At 38.9% G+C, this 20,899-nt stretch overlaps 1 protein-coding gene across 1 annotated transcript in view; it reads right to left on the reverse strand.

The window, feature by feature from the left end:
• The window catches only part of MARCHF5 (membrane associated ring-CH-type finger 5), a 72,148-nt gene that overhangs the window by 32,447 nt on the left and 18,802 nt on the right, over positions 1 to 20,899 (reverse strand). Inside the window, exon 2 of the mRNA XM_066355681.1 lies at positions 10,566 to 10,768. Coding sequence (XP_066211778.1) covers positions 10,566 to 10,768 — 203 coding nt within the window. The remainder of the gene's footprint in view (positions 1 to 10,565; positions 10,769 to 20,899) is intronic.

Genomic DNA, 20,899 nt, shown 5'->3' on the forward strand with positions numbered 1-20,899 from the left:
GGCGCTAGAATGGCTCTGGACGCAACAGAGCTACGCCCCAGAGGGGCAAAGCATCGCCCCCTGGTGGGCATGCCGGGTAAATCCCGGTCAGGCGCATGAGGGAGTCTGTCTGACTGCCTCCCCGTTTCCAGCTTCGGAAAAATGAAAAAAAAAAAAAAAAAAGTAACCTATTTACAAACTTATTAAGACATGAGAGAGGGAGTACTGTATCTACACTAATATCAGTTAAAATCAACTTTAAGACAAAGACATTTTATAATGGTAAAAGGGACAATCCATCAGGAAGATAGAATTAGGAACATACATGCACCTAACAACAAAGGCCCAATATAAACAAAGCAAAAATGGAAGAATTGGAGAAATAGGTAATTCAAAAATTGTTTAAAACTTCAATATCGATGTTCAGTGAAGGGCTGGTAAAAAGATCCACAAGAACACAGAGGACTTATGAACCAACTAGATATTTATAAAACACTCCATCCAACTTTGGCTGGGTAGCTTAGTTAGTTAGATATGCCAAGGTTGTGAGTTCAATCTCTGGTGAGGGTACATACAAGAATTAACCAATGAATGCATGAATAGGTGGAACAAAAAAAAATTAATGTTTTTCTCTTTCTCTTTTTAAAATCAGTAAATAAAAATTAAAAACAAAAACACTCCATCCAACAACAGCACAGCACACCTTCTTCTAAAGTGCACATGGAATATTAGCCAGGAAAACCATGTTACATCATAAAACAAAATTCATCTATTTTAGCCGGGGGATGGAGGGGGAACGGGGGAGAGAAAGACACAGAGAAGAAACAGAGACAGGGACATCGATCTGTTCCTGTATGTGCCCTGACAGGGGATTGAACCAGCAACCATCGTGCTTTAGGATGATGCTCTAACCCAGGGGTGGGAAACCTATGGCTTGCGAGCCAGATATGGCTCTTTAGAAGGCTGCATCTGGCTCGCAGACAAATCTTTAATAAAAAAATAATAATAACGTTAAAAATATAAAACATTCTCATGTATTACAATCCATTCATTTCTTACCGCTCATGTTCATGGCTACGGGTGGCTAGAGCCAATCACAGCTGTCCTCCGCGACACCACCAAATTTTTATTGGATAATGCTTAACGTACACGGGTCGTTGTATGGCTCTCACAGAATCACATTTTTAAAATATGTGGCATTCATAGCTCTCTCAGCCAAAAAGGTTCCCAACCCCTGCTCTAACCAACCGAGCACCAAGCCACGGCAGCCTTAATACATTTAAAAGAACAGAAGCCAAGTATGTTTCTGATTACAATGGAATGAACTTAGAAATCAACAATAGGACATTTTGGAAATTTACAAGTATGCAAAAATTAAAGAACACACTCTTAAATAATCAACAGGTCAAAAAAGAAATCTAAGCAGTCCTTAGAAATTTATAGCTGTACATGACAACACAGTATTATTAAAAAAGAAAAAAGGATCAAGAGAATGAGCTACAGATCGGAAGAAAATATTTGTAAAAGACATACATGATAAAAAAACTTATACAAAATATTCAAAGAACACTTAAAACTCAGTAACAAGAAACCAAATACTCTGATTTTTAAAATAATCAAAAGACTTCAACACGCTTCACCAAAGATAGAAGACAGATATCACTAAACACTAAAACCAAAAACACAACACCAAATACTGACAATGATATAAAGCAACAGGAACTCATTGCTTGTGAAAATGCAAAATAATACAGCCACTCTGAAAGACAGTTTGGCAATTTCTTAAAACTAGACATATTCTCACCATACGATCCAGCAATCATGCTGCTTGGTAATTACCCAAATAAGTTGAAAACTTGCACACAGATGTCTACGGCAGCTTTATTCGCAATTGCCAAAACATAGAAGTAACCAAGTTGTCCTTCAGCAAGTGAGTAGATAAACTTCCAGATAACGGAATATTTTTCAGTGCTAAAAAGAAATGAGCTATCAAGGCCTAAGAGCAACTTTAAATCTTTATTACTAAAGGAAAGAAGGCAATCTGAAAAGGCTATATAGTGCATGATTCCAACTAGATGACACTCTGAAAAAAGCAAAAATATCTGTGGTTGCCAAGGGCTAGAAATTTTTAGTACAGTAAAAATACTTTGTACAGTATAAAACTTTAAAAGTAGATACATGTCATTACGTGTGTCCAAAACCACAGAATGTACAACACCAAGAATGAACCCTAATATAAACAATGGACTTTGGGTAGTAATGATGTATCAATATAGGTTATCAACTGTAAAAAATGTATCACTCTGGCAAAAGATGTTGATAAAGAGGAGGCTATGATGCGCCCTGACCTGGATCCACAGGGCAAGCCCACTAGGAGGTGATTGATGCTCTGCCTATCTGGGCCATTGCTCTGTTGCTCAGCAACTGAGCTCTTCTTAGCACTTGAGGCAGAGGCCATGGAGCAATCCTCAGCACCCAGGGCCAACTCGCTCCAGTGGAGCCATGGCTGCGGGAGTGGGGGAGGGAGAGGGAGAGTGAGAGGGAAAGGGGTGGGAGAAAGAGAAAGAGAGAGAGAAGCGAGAAAGGGAGAGGTGGAGAAGCAGATGGGCGCTTCTCCATATGCCCTGGCCGGGAATCGAACCCGGGACTCCTGCACGCCAGGCCGACACTCTACCACTGAGCCAACTGGCCAGGGCCCAGAAAAACTTTTAAAAAATACCTGCTACACAGGGATCATCCCATAGAATGTTAACCATCACCTCTTTTCTCTGTGTTTTTTATCATCTTTCATGCCTTTCTCTAGCCAGTGTTTCTTAAGTGTCATTTGGTGGTTCCTGGCATCAATTAATTGGTCTACAGAAAATTTAATTAAAAAAGATAAAAATTTTGATCACAAGCATTTTAGAAATTTGAAAAGTAAGATTAATTATGACTTTCAAGGAAATTTTTTTAGGTTAAGTGTTGTCATGTTTCAAGGGTCATACATGTTCTACAAGGACAGTTAATATGATATTGTTTCAGCTAACAAACATCATGTGAATTTTCTACATTGGTTAAACACATATTTTATTCTATTATAATGTAATAACCCCCAAATTTAGGAAAATGAATTAATGTCTCAAAGCATTCACTGAAGTGTAAAACACATTTAATTCAGAATGCCACAAATGATAAATAGTATGATCTTAAGAGTAAAAGCAGTGTGATATTAGAATGGGCTGTGATCAGTAAATATGGAGTGATTGATTATACTGGGAGACCTCCTCTTGTTCCCACTATACTGTACTACATTACTGAACAGGAACTGAAACATTATAAAATAGGGACTAGAAGCCACTGAAGCATTCATTTAATTTTCAACCACTGTAGTAAATCAATCAATGCCTGAATTATGAATTTTGTTACTGAAAGCAAAGATTAAAAACAGCTGACAAAGGAACTTTTAACTTATTTTTTTATAAGATTTATTTATTTATTTAATCATTTTAGAGAGGAGAGAGAGAGTGAGAAAGAGAGAGAGAGAGGAGGAGCAGGAAGCATCAACTCCCATATGTGCCTTGACCAGGCAAGCTGAGGGTTTCGAACTGGCGATCTCAGCGTTTCCAGGTTGACACTTTATCCACTGTGCCACCACAGGTCAGGCCTTGTAACTTATTTTTAACAAAAACAGGTAAACTATGTCAACTTCAAAATTAATGACCAATATGCTCAGAGAGAAAACAATCTATGGCAAAATTCTATCATCAGATGATACTACTGGACATTACATGTGTGGTACACAGTGAGAAAGAACCATTACTATCCCAGATGTATGCTCTTAAATCTTTTGTTTTGGGTCTGCATGAAACTACTAGTGTTCAGAATATTAACCAACTTATGGTATATTCATATGATATGTAAGCAAAAAATATCAGACAACTTTAGATTCTGATTACCAATGAAAAAATGCTATACAGAAGAAAGACATTTTCTTTCAACTAACAATTATTTTTGAACCTTGACTTGAAAATGTACATCCAGATGAGTATGGTCAAGAGCACTAGCCATATGTGTAGCAAGGAAGAGTATGGCACCTGAAGGCCAGTTCACACGACTTCATTTATAGACAACAGCTGGCATTTGACAATAAGTTTTCTATTTTGGGGTCAGTGTTAAAAGCTACATGGAAAATTGTCACAACCATTCAAACTTTAGGTCCCAACCAAGTATCTTCAGCATTATATGTCAAGAAAGAAGAAAATAGAAGACTCTGCTTTTCTACCTTGTCAGGAAGAAAAATGCTAAAATTATTCAATAAAGAATATAATTTTTTTCATGACACTAATAAGGTCAGTAAAAAATTTCTATGATTATCTGTGGCTTACTCAAGTAGCAGATCTCCATAACATATAGTAAAGAGCTTGAATCTATCATTTGAGGGTAAAATAATAATTACGAATGATAAAATATGAAGACCATCCTGACCTGTGGTGGCACAGTGGATAAAAGCGTCAACCTGCAAAGCTGAGGTTGCTGGCTTGAAACCCCTGGCTTGCCTGATCAAGGCACATATAGGAGTTGATGTTTCCTGCTCCTCTTCCCTTCTCTCTCTCTCTCTCCCCCCCCTTTCTAAAATGAATAAATAAAAAAAAATTAAAAAAAAAAAATGAAGACCAAGCCTGCTTGTGGTGGCACAGTGGATAAAGTGTCGATCTAGAATGACTGTCGACCTAGAATGCTGAGGTTGCTGGTTCAAAATCCGAGGCCTGCCTGGTCAAGACACAGAATGAGAAGCAACTACTACTAGATGATTCTTCCTGCTCACCAACCACCCAGTGGTAGGATTCAGCCAGTTTGCACCAGTTCAGCAAAACCCATACCTAATTTTTTGTTGAGTTTGGTGAACTGGTTGTTAACCCTTTGAGTCATGTAACAAACGTTTATGTACATCCTCACGCCTCCTGACCATCCAGAGTACGCTCTATTTTAAAAATGTTGTAAGGCAAAATGTATGTTCTTCTTGTTTCCATAAATTATCAAACAAACATGATTTTATGTTAATAAAACTGAAATTGGAACTAATTTCATTTTTAGAAAAAGAATTGACTCCCGCGGGTCAGCGAGCATGAAAAAAACTCACCACTCAAAGGTTTAAAATGGCACTTATAATCACAGTTCTCTCTAGGTGGGTGACTAGGCAGCCACCCAATGTGAAAATCACAAATGTACATTCCTCACTCTTTTTTTTTTTTTTTTTGTATTTTCCAAAGTTGGAAATGGGGAGGCAGTCAGACAGACACCCGCATGCACCCGACCGGGATCCACCTGGCACGCCCACCAGGGGGCGATGCTCTGCCCATCTGGGGCATTGCTCTGCCGCAATCAGAGCCATTCTAGCGCCTGAGGCAGAGGCCACAGAGCCATCCTCAGCGCCCAAGCCAACTTTGCTCCAATGGAGCCTTGGCTGTGGGAGGGGAAGAGAGAGACAGAGAAGAAGGAGAGGGGGAGGGGTGGAGAAGCAGATGGGTGCTTCTCCTGTGTGCCCTGGCCGGAAATCGAACCCAGGACTCCCGCACGCCAGGCCAACGCTCTACCACTGAGCCAACCGGCCAAGGCCTTCCTCATTCTTTTTTAACGTTCATCTGTGCAGCAATGTATACTAAACGCTGGTAGTAATGTTCATTCCGTCCATAGGTGAAAAAAATTTGACAGAACTTATGCTTGTAATATTTATTTATTCATTTCATAAAACTCATTATACCTTTGATGATATACTACATTTTAATTCCCTTACATTTGTTACTTCAGTAAACAAACATATAATGTAAAGAGAAAAAGTGCCAAACCACCAGCGGGTGACAGGCTGTCATTTGTTTCAGCTTTGTATGATGCCCAAAATTGCCCCAAAATATGCAATTCCTGAAAGTGTTCAAAGAGCTAAAAATATTGTCAGAACAATTGCTGAAAGACACTGTCAACTCAGCGCCTAATCAAACACTGTATGTAGTTTCCAGTGAGAATTCTTGCAATAATTTTTGTTTCCATACATCCGAAGAGCTAAAATATCCAACAGAATCATCTTATACTTGCTACTATTTCGAACAATTTATAGTTGAAAACTTGGATTATCTAGTTTGATAAAACTAGAGTAAGAAAAGAAACAGTTCAATATAAAACTTTCAGCAGAAGCGGAAAGGGGTTTTTCAAAGATGAACATAATATGTTCAGAGAAAAGAAGTCACCTGTTTCTAATATATCGAACACAATGACTATTAGTCTAATCTACCTCTAAAGGAATGGGATCCTACTCCTATAAATCACACAGCCGATGATGCTCAGATAAAAGCAAGGAAAATTGCAAGAGAGGACGCCAATCAAGAAGCAATATGGGGCCTGACCAGGCGGTGGTGCAGTGGATAGTGTCAGACTGGGATGCAGAGGACCCAGGTTTGAGACCCCAAAGTCGCCAGCTTGAGCACGGGCTCATTTGGTTTGAGCAAAGCTCACCAGCTTGGACCCAAGGTCGCTGGCTTGAGCAAGGGGTTACTCGGTCTGCTGAAGGCCCACAGTTAAGGCACATGAGAAAGCAATCAATGAACTAAGGTGTTGCAACAAAAAACTAATGATTGATGCTTCCTATATCTCTCCATTCCTGTCTGTCTATCCCTCTCTCTGACTCTCGCTCTGTCTCTGAAAAAAAACAACACAGCAATATGAAAATATCTTGACAGTGTATGGTATTCAATGGTGAAGTTGAATATTTCAGTTTGTAAGGTGGCAGTGGGTAAATCTGCCCTTTGCTTGTTTCAGTTCTAAGAAATATGTTCTGAAGTCTTGCAAAAATTATTGCAAGAATTCTCACTGGAAACTATATACAGTGTTTGATTAGGCGCTGAGTTGACAGTGTCTTTCAGCAACTGTTCTGACAATATTTTTAGCCCTTTGAACACTTTCAGGAATTGCATATTTTGGGGCAATTTTGGGCATCATACAAACTTATTTGTTTTATTGTCAAGTACTATTTAATATTTTTCATTAACATTTTAAAACTCTTATAATCTAGTTTTTGTACCTCATTTACTATTCTTACTTATGTATTAAATGCATGAAATAATAAACTACTTTTCAGCATATTGTTTTTTATATTTAAAATGATCATTAGGGCAGAGAACCGGTTGCTAAATTATTTGAATCCCACCACTGCCCCCACCCTTTCTCTTTCCTCTCTCTAAAATCAATAAATAAAATTTAAAAGATACATATAAAGACCAAATCATGATACAAATGCCTTAACAAAAATTTGACTTTTCTAACATCTAGCCATTTTATTTTCCTATTGTAGAAAGAAATCAATGTATTATTAGGTATCCTTAAAAATAGCATGCAATTACCACACCAGACTTCAGAACGTATTTCTTAGAACTGAAACAAGCAAAGGGCAGATTTACCCACTGCCACCTTACAAACTGAAATATTCAACTTCACCATTGAATACTATACACTGTCAATTTAGTGTCTAATCAAATACTGTATGTAGTTTCCAATGAGAATTCTTGCAATAATTTTTGTCTCCACACATCCAAATAGCTAAAGGTCTAACAGAATCATCCTATACTTGCTACTATTTCCAACAACCTATAGCTAAAAACTTGGATTTCCTTTTTTTTTTTTTTTTTCTGAAGCTGGAAACAGGGAGAGACAGTCAGACAGACTCCCGCATGCGCCCGACCGGGATCCACCCAGCACACCCACCATGGGGCGACGCTCTGCCCACCAGGGGGCGATGCTTTGCCCATCCTGGGTGTCGCCATGTTGCGACCAGAGCCACTATAGCGCCTGAGGCAGAGGCCACAGAGCCATCCCCAGCGCCCGGGCCATCTTTGCTCCAATGGAGCCTTGGCTGCGGGAGGGGAAGAGAGAGACAGAGAGGAAAGTGCGGCGGAGGGGTGGAGAAGCAAATGGGCGCTTCTCCTATGTACCCTGGCCGGGAATCGAACCCGGGTCCTCCGCACGCTAGGCTGACGCTCTACCGCCGAGCCAACCGGCCAGGGCCTAAAAACTTGGATTTCTAATTTGATAAAACTAAAAAGTAAAAAAGAAACAGTTAAATAAATGAAACCTTAACTTTGACATTATTGAGCCAGGCATCAATGTGGTTAAAGACTGCAGCAGTAATTGTTTTTCCTGATGTTTAAATTATTTAAAATACTGCTTTGATATTACAGTAAAAATTTTTAGATTACTGTTTTACATTTACTTTCTCTAAAATTAGTGGTGTGCATGAAGACCCATCTAAAATGTTTGAGATATGCTACTTTATTATGCTAGTTTCCTTTCATAGGAAGTTATCACTTCTTCCTCTGCATTATGCTAGAGCAGGGGTCCCCAAACTTTTTACACAGGGGGTCAGTTCACTGTCCCTCAGACCGTTGGAGGGCCGGACTATAAAAAAACTATGAACAAATCCCTATGCACACTGCACATATCTTATTTTAAAGTAAAAAAACAAAACGGGAACAAATACAATATTTAAAATAAAGAACAAGTAAATTTAAATCAACAAACTGACCAGTATTTGAATGGGAACTATGCTCCTCTCACTGACCACCAATGAAAGAGGTGCCCCTTCCGGAAGTACAGCAATGGCCGGATAAATGGCCTCAGGGGGCCGCAGTTTGGGGACCCCTGTGCTAGAGCAACAATTGTCAGTATTTTTTTCATCTCATGGCACATATAAACTAATTAATAAAATTGCCCTGGCCGGTTGGCTCAGCGGTAGAGCGTCGGCCTAGCGTGCGGAGGACCCGGGTTCGATTCCCGGCCAGGGCACACAGGAGAAGCGCCCATTTGCTTCTCCACCCCTCCGCCGCGCTTTCCTCTGTCTCTCTCTTCCCCTCCCGCAGCTAAGGCTCCATTGGAGCAAAGATGGCCCGGGCGCTGGGGATGGCTCTGTGGCCTCTGCCTCAGGCGCTAGAGTCGCTCTGGTCGCAACATGGCGATGCCCCGGAGGGGCAGAGCATCGCCCCCTGGTGGGCAGAGCATCGCCCCATGGTGGGCATGCTGGGTGGATCCCGGTCGGGCGCATGCGGGAGTCTGTCTGACTGTCTCTCCCTGTTTCCAGCTTCAGAAAAATGAAAAAAAAAAAAACAAAAAAAAACAACAAAAAAAAAAACTAATTACTAAAATTCTGCAGCACACCAAAAAATGTATTTTTTGCCAATCTAACAAAACAATAGGTATAATTTTGATTCATTCACACTGGATGGCTATTGTGTTGGCTGTTGTCATTTTTTAAATTTGACAATCTAAGGGAAAAGAGGTCAGTGTCACTGACTAAAATAGTCAGGTTTTGCAGGTTTTAAAAATTCTTGTGGCATATCAGTTGCCTCTTGCAGCACAGTGGTTGTAAATCACTGTGCCAGAAAAATATAGACAACCATAGAAATTTTATTTGCCTTTATTATTAATCTTCCCACATTGTAAAAGTACTTCATCATCTGCATTTGTTGCCTCATTTAAAAAAAATGTGCCTGATTTCTAGCACCTAGAAAAAAACATATCTAATAATTATTTCCAACTTCCCCCCAAAAGTCATTTTCTTTTTCTTTTTTTTTTGATGGGGACAGAGAGAGAGTTAGAAAGAGGAACAGACAGGGACAGACAGACAGGAAAGGAGAGAGATGAGAAGCATCAATTCTTCACTGTGGCATCTTAGTTGTTCATTAATAGTGTTCTCCTACGTGCCTTGACCAGGGGGCTACAGTGGAGCGAGTGACCCCTTGCTCAAGCCAGCAACTTTGGGCTCAAGCCAGCAACCATGGGGTCATGTCTATGACCCCATGCTCAAGCCAGTGACCCCATGCTCAATCCAGATGAGCCCGTGCTAAGCCAGTGACGTCAGGGTTCCAAACCTGGGTCCTCCGCGTCCCAGTCTGACACTCTAGCCACTGCGCAACTGCCTGGTCAGGCCAAAAGTCATTCTTCTGTTTATAAATACCTCTTGATTCCAGTCCAGAATGATATTAAAATTTTTTATAATTGGCATGACATAAACACCAAACAAAGATAAAGACACCAGTTTATTAACACAAGGCTGTCAGGATCATGCTAACTAAATATCAGTGTTAGTTACAGCTTTTTTTCAACAATCTGCTCTACTTTTTGTCAATGCTAGCCCTATTCTCAAAGACCTTTGGTTGTTCTCTGCTCACCAATTCACAGAAATAGAAAAGCAGTTTTCATGAAAGATAACCACATAAACTGGATTCCAAAGACAAGTTTAATGTTGTCTTTTATTAAATCTTTCATTTCTCTACTTTTATTCATTAATAGAAGGATTAAGGATGAGTATCAGAAAGAACACACTATTGTTTTCTTTTTCCTACACCAATGGTCTCCAGAGAATGAGGCTCTTTAGTCAGCTTTTTATTATAGTTTTGTTATTTGATTTTATCCACACACATAGACGTCCAAGTTCTTTATCCACTTAACCAAATGAAAACATTTAATGCACAAATAAATGGATCTGAGATATATTAAGGATAATATAAACTTTTAATTATGTACAATAACATCACATATATCTGTGTTACTTTTAAGAATCTTACCCAACTTTGGAAAAACTATTAAGTATTCAGCGTTGCACTGCGGACATGCCACTCTGGCGGTACTGTTTCCTCTCTGTTTTTCATCCACCCAGCGCTGTAGGCAAGCCTGATGCACCCATTTTGTAGATCCTCTGCACCTGCACGGTCTCACCCACTCAGCTGTTCTATCATCTTCATCAGTGGCAAAACACACCCAGCAACTTCTGTAAATTAAAAAAGAAAATAATGACTTTATTTTTAAGATCCCATCCTTCTCTCCACTCCAGCTCCCATTTCATGTGACGAGCTTACTATTTTATAGAATATCTAGTCCACATTAAAAAACTGAGGAAACAAAATCACCAGTACATTTCTGGTGGAATAGTTTCTTCTTGTTGTTTTTCCTTGTATTTATCAGCAGAAACTTGTAGTTTCTGAACTTTATTTTTATGTAATTTCTTCCATGTTTCCATTAATTTATCTTCGTAATGAACTATGAAACTGCTTCTGTTTTTAAGAAGACCTAATAATTCTTTGAGGAGGAGTAAGCACAGAAATACACGAAATTCAGTGTTTACCCCATTTCAATACTAACCCTTTAACTTCTTGACCTTGGAAAACTAAAGTATTGCGCAAGTGATTTCATATATGGTCTTTCAATTTTCAATTGAGGAAGACCCCGTCCACTTCTCTTTTTAGTAAAGCATAACTAAAAAAAGAAAAAGATTATTGGCCCTGGCCGGTTGGCTCAGTGGTAGAGCATCGGCCTGGCGTGCAGAAGTCTCGGGTTCGATTCCCGGCCAGGGCACACAGGAGAAGCACCCATCTGCTTCTCCACCCCTCCCCCTCTCCTTCCTCTCTGTCTCTCTCTTCCCCTCCCGCAGCCGAGGCTCCATTGGAGCAACGATGGCCCGGGTGCTGAGGATGGCTCCTTGGCCTCTGCCCCAGGCACTAGAGTGGCTCTCGTTGCAACAGAGCAACACCCCGGAGGGGCAGAGCACCGCCCCCTGGTGGGTGTGCCGGGTAGATTCCGGTCAGGCGCATGCGGGAGTCTAACTGTCTCTCCCCGTTTCCAGCTTCAGAAAAATACAAAAAAAAAAAGGAAAAGATTATTAAATACCGTACTTTTCACTCCATAAGACGCACCTGACCATAAGACACACCCAGGGTTTCAAGGAGGAAAATAAAAATATTCTGAACCAAATGGTGTTAAAATATTTAATAAAATATAGTAAATAGCCTGACCAGGCGGTGGCACAGTGGATAGAGCGTTGGACTGTGACGTGGAGGATCCAGGTTCGAGACCCCGAGGTAGCCAGCTTGAGCCCAAGGTCGCTGGCTCAAGCAAGGGGTCACTTGGTCTGCTGTAGCCCCCGGTCAAGGCACATATGAGAACTCAATCAATGAACAACTAAGGAACCACAATGAAGAATTGATGTTTCTCATCTCTCCCTTCCTGTCTGTCTGTCCCTATCTGTCCCTCTGACTCTCTCTGCCACACACACAAAAAAAGTACAGTAAATAAAAATAGCCTGACTAGGCTGTGGCGCAGTGGATAGAGTGTTGGCCTAGGAGAATGGTTGGCAAACCGCGGCTTGCAAGCCACATGCAGCTCTTTGGCCCTTTGAGTGTGGCTCTTTCACAAAATACCACGTGCAGGTGCTACCTCAATAAGGAATGTACCTACCTATATAGTTTAAGTTTAAAAAATTTGGCTCTCAAAAGAAATTTCAATCGTTGTACTGTTGATACTTGGCTCTGTTGACTGAGTTTGCCGGCCACTGGCCTAGGACACTGAGGATTGAGGTTCAAAACCCCAAGGTTGCCAGTTTGAGCACGGGGTCACCAGCTTGAGCAAGGGGTTGCTGGCTCAGCTGGAGGCACATATGAGAAAGCAGTCAATGAACAATAAGGGGCTGCAACGAAGAGCTGATGCTTCTCATCTCTCTCTTTTCCTGTCTCTCTGTCCCCCACCCTCTCTTGCTAAAATAAACAAATAAATAAATAAAAATAAAGAGCACAAAGTGAAGAAGAGATGAAGACATCCAGATAATTTGTTTCAGGACAATGATACAAATTTGGGCCTACATGATAAGTCATACTTATAATGAACTTTGTAGGTTCATTATAAGTATGACTGATTTTCCTTTATTTTATTTTTTGAGAGAGAGACAGGAAGGGAGAGAAATGAGAAGCATCAACTTATAGCTGTGTCACTTTAGTTGTTCACTGATTGCTTCTCATAAGTGCCTTGATGGGGGTGGGAGGGCACTCAAGTCAAGCCAGTGACCCCCAAGCCAGTGCTCAAGACAGTGACCTTGGGATTGTGTCAGTGGTCCCACACTCAAGCTGGTGACCTCAGCATTCCAGGTCAACCCTCTATCTACTGTACCACCACTAGTCAGGCTTTTCTTTTGGAATTATATTTATTACATTTGAAATCTGAAGTCTCAAGTCTGGGATGCTGCTTCTTTTTTTTTTTTTTAAGAGAGAGATAGACACAGGAGAAAGATGAGAAGTATCAACTTGTTGCAACACTTTAATTGTTAATTGATTGCTTTCTCCTATGTGCCTTGACCGGAGGGGCTCCAGCTGGACCAGTGACTCCTGGGCTCAAGCCAGCGACCTCAGGTTTCAAACCTGGGTCCTCAGCATTCCAGGTTGACGCTCTATCCACTGCACCACAGCCTGGTCAGGCTAGGATGCTTCTTAAATTAAGAAAAACTTCTATTGAGATGGTTAAATTTATAACATTTCTCCATTTTGCTTTTCACAGGTACTTCAGGAGATCTAATTTATTCTTGTGGGATTAGGGTGCAATTCCTTATTATTTAACCCAAGTTTTGACATCAAGTTCCATTAGGCAAATAAAATTTAACTCAATGAGACCATTCAACACGCCTCCTCCCCATTCAAGTATGAATGTACAACTGGAAACAACTGCTAATTAAAGCTTTTTACCTACTGTGCATTTTTCACTTAATTAGATTAAGTGGCTTCTGTCAGAATAACTAGCTTAACTATGTTTAGTGCAAAAGACATATAGTCAGGTAGTATAGATGGGTGAGGTCTCCAAGTATCTGTAGAACATGAATTTTAACTGTGTGCTCCAATTAAAACTTTTCAATTAGAATGGAAAGAAAACTAAATTCATGGCAACAATATTCAAAATGATTTTACTCAGAAACTTTGTAGGTTCTTAAAAGTTTTTCATTTCAACAATGGAGTATGTATGTAGCTAAATACAGGTAGACTAGAATAATTAATCAGTATTAAGGTAAATCAAATTTTAAATTAAGTCAATTTCAGTCATCAGAAAATGCATTACATGTAAAAATATATATACTAAAAATATCTACCTCATTTATATAGCATTTTAGACTTGGTAAAAAAATATATATATACACCTGCTCAAAACAATCTTAATACTTAGGTTGAACCAAATGAAATTGCCTATATTTTTGACTTACATCAATAGCAATTGCATATTTCAATCTAATAGAAATACAGTACTTGCATGTATATTCCCCATAAATTCTGGATAAGTGTTCATTTTCCCCAACATGTGATTATGAAAAATGTCAATCTTTCAAAAGAAACTTGAAAATCTCTCAGTGAACTCATATTCCCAAAATTTAGATTCTTAATTCTGTAATTCTTATCATTATGATATACATGTGCTTGACTACATATTCATTCATCAATCCATTTTATTTTTTTATGTATTTCAAAGTTGCAGGCATCAGTATACTTCACCACTAAATGTTTTTAGTTTTACTTTTTAGAAGGTACTCAACTGACATTTAAAGCAGGCACTTTCAGATTTTTTCTAATTTCACAACTGTGGGAGGTTAGATGAACAATAATTTACAGTGGAAACTTTTTAAGAGTTAAAAGCCTAATTAGAAGTGTTAATACTAATAAGTTTTTATTGTATGATTCATAGTGATATAAATATATAGCTTACAAATTTGGGTTTTGAAGCTAATGCTCATTAGAGCTGAAGTGAAATTAATCATTAAAGATTAACTAATTAATCTTTTAGTTATTTGGATATCAATACTCCAAAAACGGCCTGGTTCTCAACATCTACCAACTTACCACATCCGTTTTCTATTTATTCCAATCATTAAATAATAAATCTGATGGTTATTTTAGATTAAATAGTACTGTCCACAGTATGTAAACTGATACCAATATCAAATTAAAATTGTATTATTATCATCTAAAAGCTCTAGTCTGGATACAAATAAAAGGGAAATTTTTAACTTTTGTAATAGTACACAACAAGCAAGCAAATGAAAATTATAAAAACTGCCAGCAATGTTTACTGAGTATCCACTGGTTTCATGTGGTTGCAAACAAAATAAATGGAAGATTGTTATCTGTATGGAAAACCCCATAGTTTAATTGGGGCTATGTCCAGTAAATAAAAGACTTGTTTTAAGGTTCCAGTACATCCATTTTAAGAAGGATCAATATAGAGAAATCAGAGAAGGCTTCAGGAAGGAGTTATAGTAGAAACCAGACAAGGACAAGTGATTTTACTACAGGGATTCTCAAAACAAAGGTCCCCGGACTAGCAGCTTCAGGATCACATGAGAACTTATAAACTCTTCTGGCTCCACCTCAGATCTAATGAAATCAGAAACTAGAGCAGGCAGGCCTAGAAACATGTTTTAACAAGCCCTAAAGCTGATCCTGAAGTAAAATATAGTTTGAGAACTTCTGGTCTGGAAAATTGTCAGGTTATGGAGAAAAAATCAAAAACACTGGAGAAACCATTTATATGGAGGAGACAATTACTTGATTTCCTTAAGTTAGAAATAATTGCGCCGGACCAGGCGGTGGCGCAGTGGATAGAGCATCGGACTAGGATGCTAAGGACCCAGGTTCGAGACCCCAAGGTCACCAGCTTGAGCACGGGCTCATATGGTTTGAGCAAAAGCTCACCAGCTTGGACCCAAGGTCACTGGCTCCAGCAAGGGGTTACTCGATCTGCTGAAGGCCCGCGGTCAAGGCACATATGAGAAAGCAATCAATGAACAACTAAGGTGTTGCAATGCGCAACGAAAAACTAATGATTGATGCTTCTCATCTCTCCGTTCCTGTCTGTCTGTCCCTGTCTATCCTTCTCTCTGACTCTGTCTCTGTAAAAAAAAAAAAAAAAAAAAAAAGGCTTCTAATGACTTTTTTTTTCCATATAAATAACAGTACAGAAAATACTAAATCCTAGACAATTTATGAACTGATTTACTACCTTACTAGGTATAAGAGCTTAATATACCCAATATGAAGAAACATTAATCTGTGAAGTAAGGGCCAGGTACATGGGAAATTAACTTAAAGCATATAAAAATGGTCACATGAATGTTTTTAGGCAAATAGCCGTTAAGACTACATTATTAGTCTTCAGCGTTGGAGAAAAGTAAGGGAAGGAACAAATAAAGTATATGAATCCTTTCTTTCTTCATTCTTAAAACAATTTCTGATAGACTGACCAGGAACATCACCTGAAAAGGAGTTATAACTATGTTTCCCCATACCCTCCTTGATCCAATCTATTCCAGCTATTTATTCCCCAATTCCCCACCTCCTCTCTTTTATGGAGAAAAGAGGGGTTGGAAAATAATGGTTCACAGTTTCTCCAGACTCTGGAATGGAGGGGAGAGTAGAAACTTGTTCTTTAAGGGACAACACGATTTTTTCTCTTTTTAAGAAACAGCTAATATCCCACACTTTTTATGAAAAACTATTCTTCATCCAACATCAGCCATGTATGTGGTTCAGGCCGTTAGTCTTTCCCCATTCTCCAGGAAGAGTAATCCTTAGATTGATTTAAGTAAGGGGTATTTTATCTCCCAGATTAGAGTGATTGGGAGGCTGGACCCACAAAGCTGGTTTTATCAGAGTCAACCTCAGAATTTTTTTAAAAAATTTTTTATTTATTCATTTTAGAGAGGAGAGACAGAGAGAAAGAGGGGGAGGAGCTGGAAGCATCAACTCCCATATGTGCCCTGACCAGGCAAGCCCAGGGCTTCGAACCGGCGACCTCAGCATTTCCAGGTTGATGCCCTATCCACTGCACCACCACAGGTCAGGCAACCTCAGAATTTTTAATGGGGAAAGTTGGTACACAGACTTTCTCTTTTCTACTGAGCTTGAAAGCAGGAAATAGTGTGACACGAAATGAGTGTATGAGGCTGCAGCTGCTGGGAGAGCCACCATGTGGAGCCTAAAGAACTCAGAGAAAACTGAGAGATGAAAACTGATGGCTTTGTTTGAGACATGGATGAGACACGAATCAAGATGTACTTAAAATTAAATACACTTTTGTGCTGTTCACATACATAAGCCCATAGATTTTTTAGGTTAACCAGTTTGAGGCAGATCTCCCATCATATGTAACCCAAACAACTTTTCTTGTATTTTTCCAAAGTGAGAAGCGGGGAGGTAGAGAGACACTCCCACATGCGCCTGACTGGGATCCACTCGGCATGCCCACTACAGGGTGATGCTATGCCCATCTGGGCCATCCCTATGTTGCGACAGGAGCCAATCCTAGCGCCTGAGGCAGAGGCCATGGAGCCATCCTCAGCGCCCAGGCCATCTTTGCTCCAATGGAGCCTTGGCTGTGGGAGGGGAAGAGAGAGAGAGGGAGAGGGGGAAGGGTGGAGAAGCCGATGGGCGCTTCTCCTGTGTGCCCTGGCTGGGAATCGAACCTGGGACTTCCACACTCTAGGCTGACGCTCTACCGCTGAGCCAACCGGCCAGGGCCTAATCTAAACAATTTTGTTATAGAACAGGGGTCGGGAACCTATGGCTTGCGAGCCAGATGTGGCTCTTTTGATGGCTGCATCTGGCTCACAAACAAATCTTTAATAAAAAAAAATGAAAAATATAAAACATTCTCATGTATTACAGTCCATTCATTTCCTACCACTCATGTTCATGGTTGCGGTAGCTGGAGCCAATCACAGCTGTCCTCCGGGACAACACCAAATTTTTATTGGATAATGCATAACGTACATGGGTCGTTGTGAGGCCAGGAAGTAAACTTCCCTCCTTTTAACCAAGTAGTCAGCTAGCTAATTGCAGAAGAAGATGGCTAAAAGAAAAAAAGATGAGGAGTATTGTATTTTCCAGCAGGAATGGACAGAGGAATTCACCTTTGTGGAGAGAGCAGGTTCTGCAGTGTGTCTAATATGCAATGATAAAATTGCATTGATGGAATATGGTAGGTACCCTTTTCATTACTTAATGGTAACCACCCTAGAAAAAGCCACCACAAAAACACATGACTTAAAAAAGGTAGCAACAGAGGAAAGAAGTATGGAACACAAACAAACAGAAACAAATGATAGAAAAACAAAAGAGAAGAATCAAACTAGATACAAAACTAACAGAAAGCAATTTATAAAATGGCAGTAGGGAACCCACAAGTGTCAATAATTACACTAAATGTAAATGGATTAAACTTACCAATAAAAAGACACAGAGTAGCAGAATGGATTAAAAAAGAAAATCCAACTATATGCTGCCTACAAGAAACACATCTAAGCAACAAGGATAAAAACAAATTCAAAGTGAAAGGCTGGAAAACAATACTCCAAGCAAACAACACCCAAAAAAAAGCAGGTGTAGCAATACTCATATCTGATAATGCTGACTACAAGACAGAAAAAGTACTCAGAGACAAAAATGGTCACTTCATAATGATTAAGGGGACACTGAATCAAGAAGACATAACAATCCTTAATATATATGCACCAAACCAAGGAGCACCAAAATATATAAGACAGCTACTTATTGACCTTAAAACAAAAACTAACAAAAATACAATCATACTTGGAGACCTCAATACTCCGCTGACGGCTCTAGATCGGTCATCCAAACAGAGAATCAATAAAGATATAGTGGCCTTGAACGAAATACTAGAACACCTGGATATGATAGACATCTACAGGACACTTCATCCCAAAGCGACAGAGTATACATTTTTCTCTAGTGTACATGGAACATTCTCAAGAATTGACCATATGTTGGGCCACAAAGACAATATCAGCAAATTTAGAAAAACTGAAATTGTACCAAGCATATTTTCTGATCATAAAGCCTTGAAACTAGAATTCAACTGCAAAAAAGAGGGGGAAAAAACCACAAAAATGTGGAAACTAAACAACATACTTCTAAAAAATGAATGGGTCAAAGAAGAAATAAGCGCAGAGATCAAAAGATACATACAGACAAATGAAAATGAAAATACGACATATCAGAATCTCTGGGATGCTGCAAAAGCAGTAATAAGAGGAAAGTTCATATCACTTCAGGCCTATATGAACAAACAAGAGAGAGCCGAAGTAAACCACTTAACTTCACACCTTAAGGAACTAGAAAAAGAAGAACAAAGACAACCCAAAACCAGCCGAAGAAAGGAGATAATAAAAATCAGAGCAGAAATAAATGAAATAGAGAACAGAAAAACTATAGAAAAAATCAATAAAACAAGGAGCTGGTTCTTTGAAAAGATCAACAAAATTGACAAACCCTTGGCAAGACTCACCAAGGAAAAAAGGCACAGGACTCAAATAAATAAAATCCAAAATGAAAGAGGAGAGATCACCACAGACATCATAGATATACAAAGAATTATTGTAGAATACTATGAAAAATTATATGCCACCAAATACAACAATCTAGAAGAAATGGATAAATTCCTAGAACAATACAACCTTCCTAGACTGAGTCATGAAGAAGCAGAAAGCCTAAACAGACCAATCAGCAGGGAGGAAATAGAAAAAACTATTAAAAACCTCCCCAAAAATAAAAGTCCAGGCCCAGACGGTTATACTAGTGAATTCTATCAAACATTCAAAGAAGACTTGGTTCCTATTCTACTCAAAGTCTTCCAAAAAATTGAAGAAGAAGCAATACTTCCAAACACATTTTATGAGGCCAACATAACCCTCATACCAAAACCTGGCAAGGATGGCACAAAGAAAGAAAACTACAGAACAATATCTCTAATGAATACAGATGCTAAAATTCTAAACAAAATACTGGCAAACCGAATACAACAACATATTAAAAAAATAATACATCATGATCAAGTGGGATTCATCCCAGAATCTCAAGGATGGTTCAACATACGCAAAACGGTTAACGTAATACACCATATCAACAAAACAAAGAACAAAAACCATATGATCTTATCAATAGATGCAGAAAAGGCTTTTGATAAAATACAACACAATTTTATGTTTAAGACTCTCAACAAAATGGGTATAGAAGGAAAATATCTCAACATGATAAAGGCCATATATGATAAACCATCAGCCAACATCATTTTAAATGGCATAAAACTGAGGACTTTCTACCTTAAATCAGGAACAAGACAGGGTTGTCCACTCTCTCCACTCTTATTTAATGTGGTGCTAGAAGTTCTGGCCAGAGCAATCAGACAAGACAAAGAAATAAAAGGCATCCATATTGGAAAAGAAGAAGTAAAGGTATCACTTTTTGCTGATGATATGATCCTATACATCGAAAACCCGAAGGACTCCACAAAAAGATTATTAGAAACAATAAACCAATACAGTAAGGTCGCAGGATACAAAATTAACATACAGAAGTCCATAGCCTTTCTCTATGCCAACAATGAAATATTAGAAAACGAACTCAAAAAAATAATCCCCTTCACGATTGCAACAAAAAAAATAAAATACCTGGGAATAAACATAACAAAGAATGTAAAGGACCTATATAATGAAAATTACAAAGCATTGTTAAGAGAAATCGAAAAAGATACAATGAGATGGAAAAATATTCCTTGTTCTTGGATAGGAAGAATAAATATAATCAAAATGGCCATATTACCCAAAGCAATATACAAATTTAATGCAATTCCCATCAAAATCCCTATGGGATTTTTTAAAGAAATGGAACAAAAAATCATCAGATTTATATGGAACTATAAAAAACCCCGAATAGCCAAAACAATCCTAAGGAAAAAGAATGAAGCTGGGGGCATTACAATACCTGACTTTAAACTATATTATAGGGCCACAATAATCAAAACAGCATGGTATTGGCAGAAAAATAGACACTCAGACCAATGGAACAGAATAGAAAGCCCAGAAATAAAACCACATATATATGGTCAAATAATCTTTGATAAAGGGGCCAACAACACACAATGGAGAAAAGAAAGCCTATTCAACAAATGGTGTTGGGAAAACTGGAAAGCCACATGCAAAAGAATGAAACTCGACTACAGCCTGTCCCCGTGTACTAAAATTAATTCAAAATGGATCAAAGACCTAAATATAAGACCTGAAACAATAAAGTACATAGAA

This window comes from Saccopteryx leptura, chromosome 13 (genome assembly GCF_036850995.1).
Source record: "Saccopteryx leptura isolate mSacLep1 chromosome 13, mSacLep1_pri_phased_curated, whole genome shotgun sequence".
Lineage (NCBI taxonomy): Eukaryota > Metazoa > Chordata > Mammalia > Chiroptera > Emballonuridae > Saccopteryx > Saccopteryx leptura.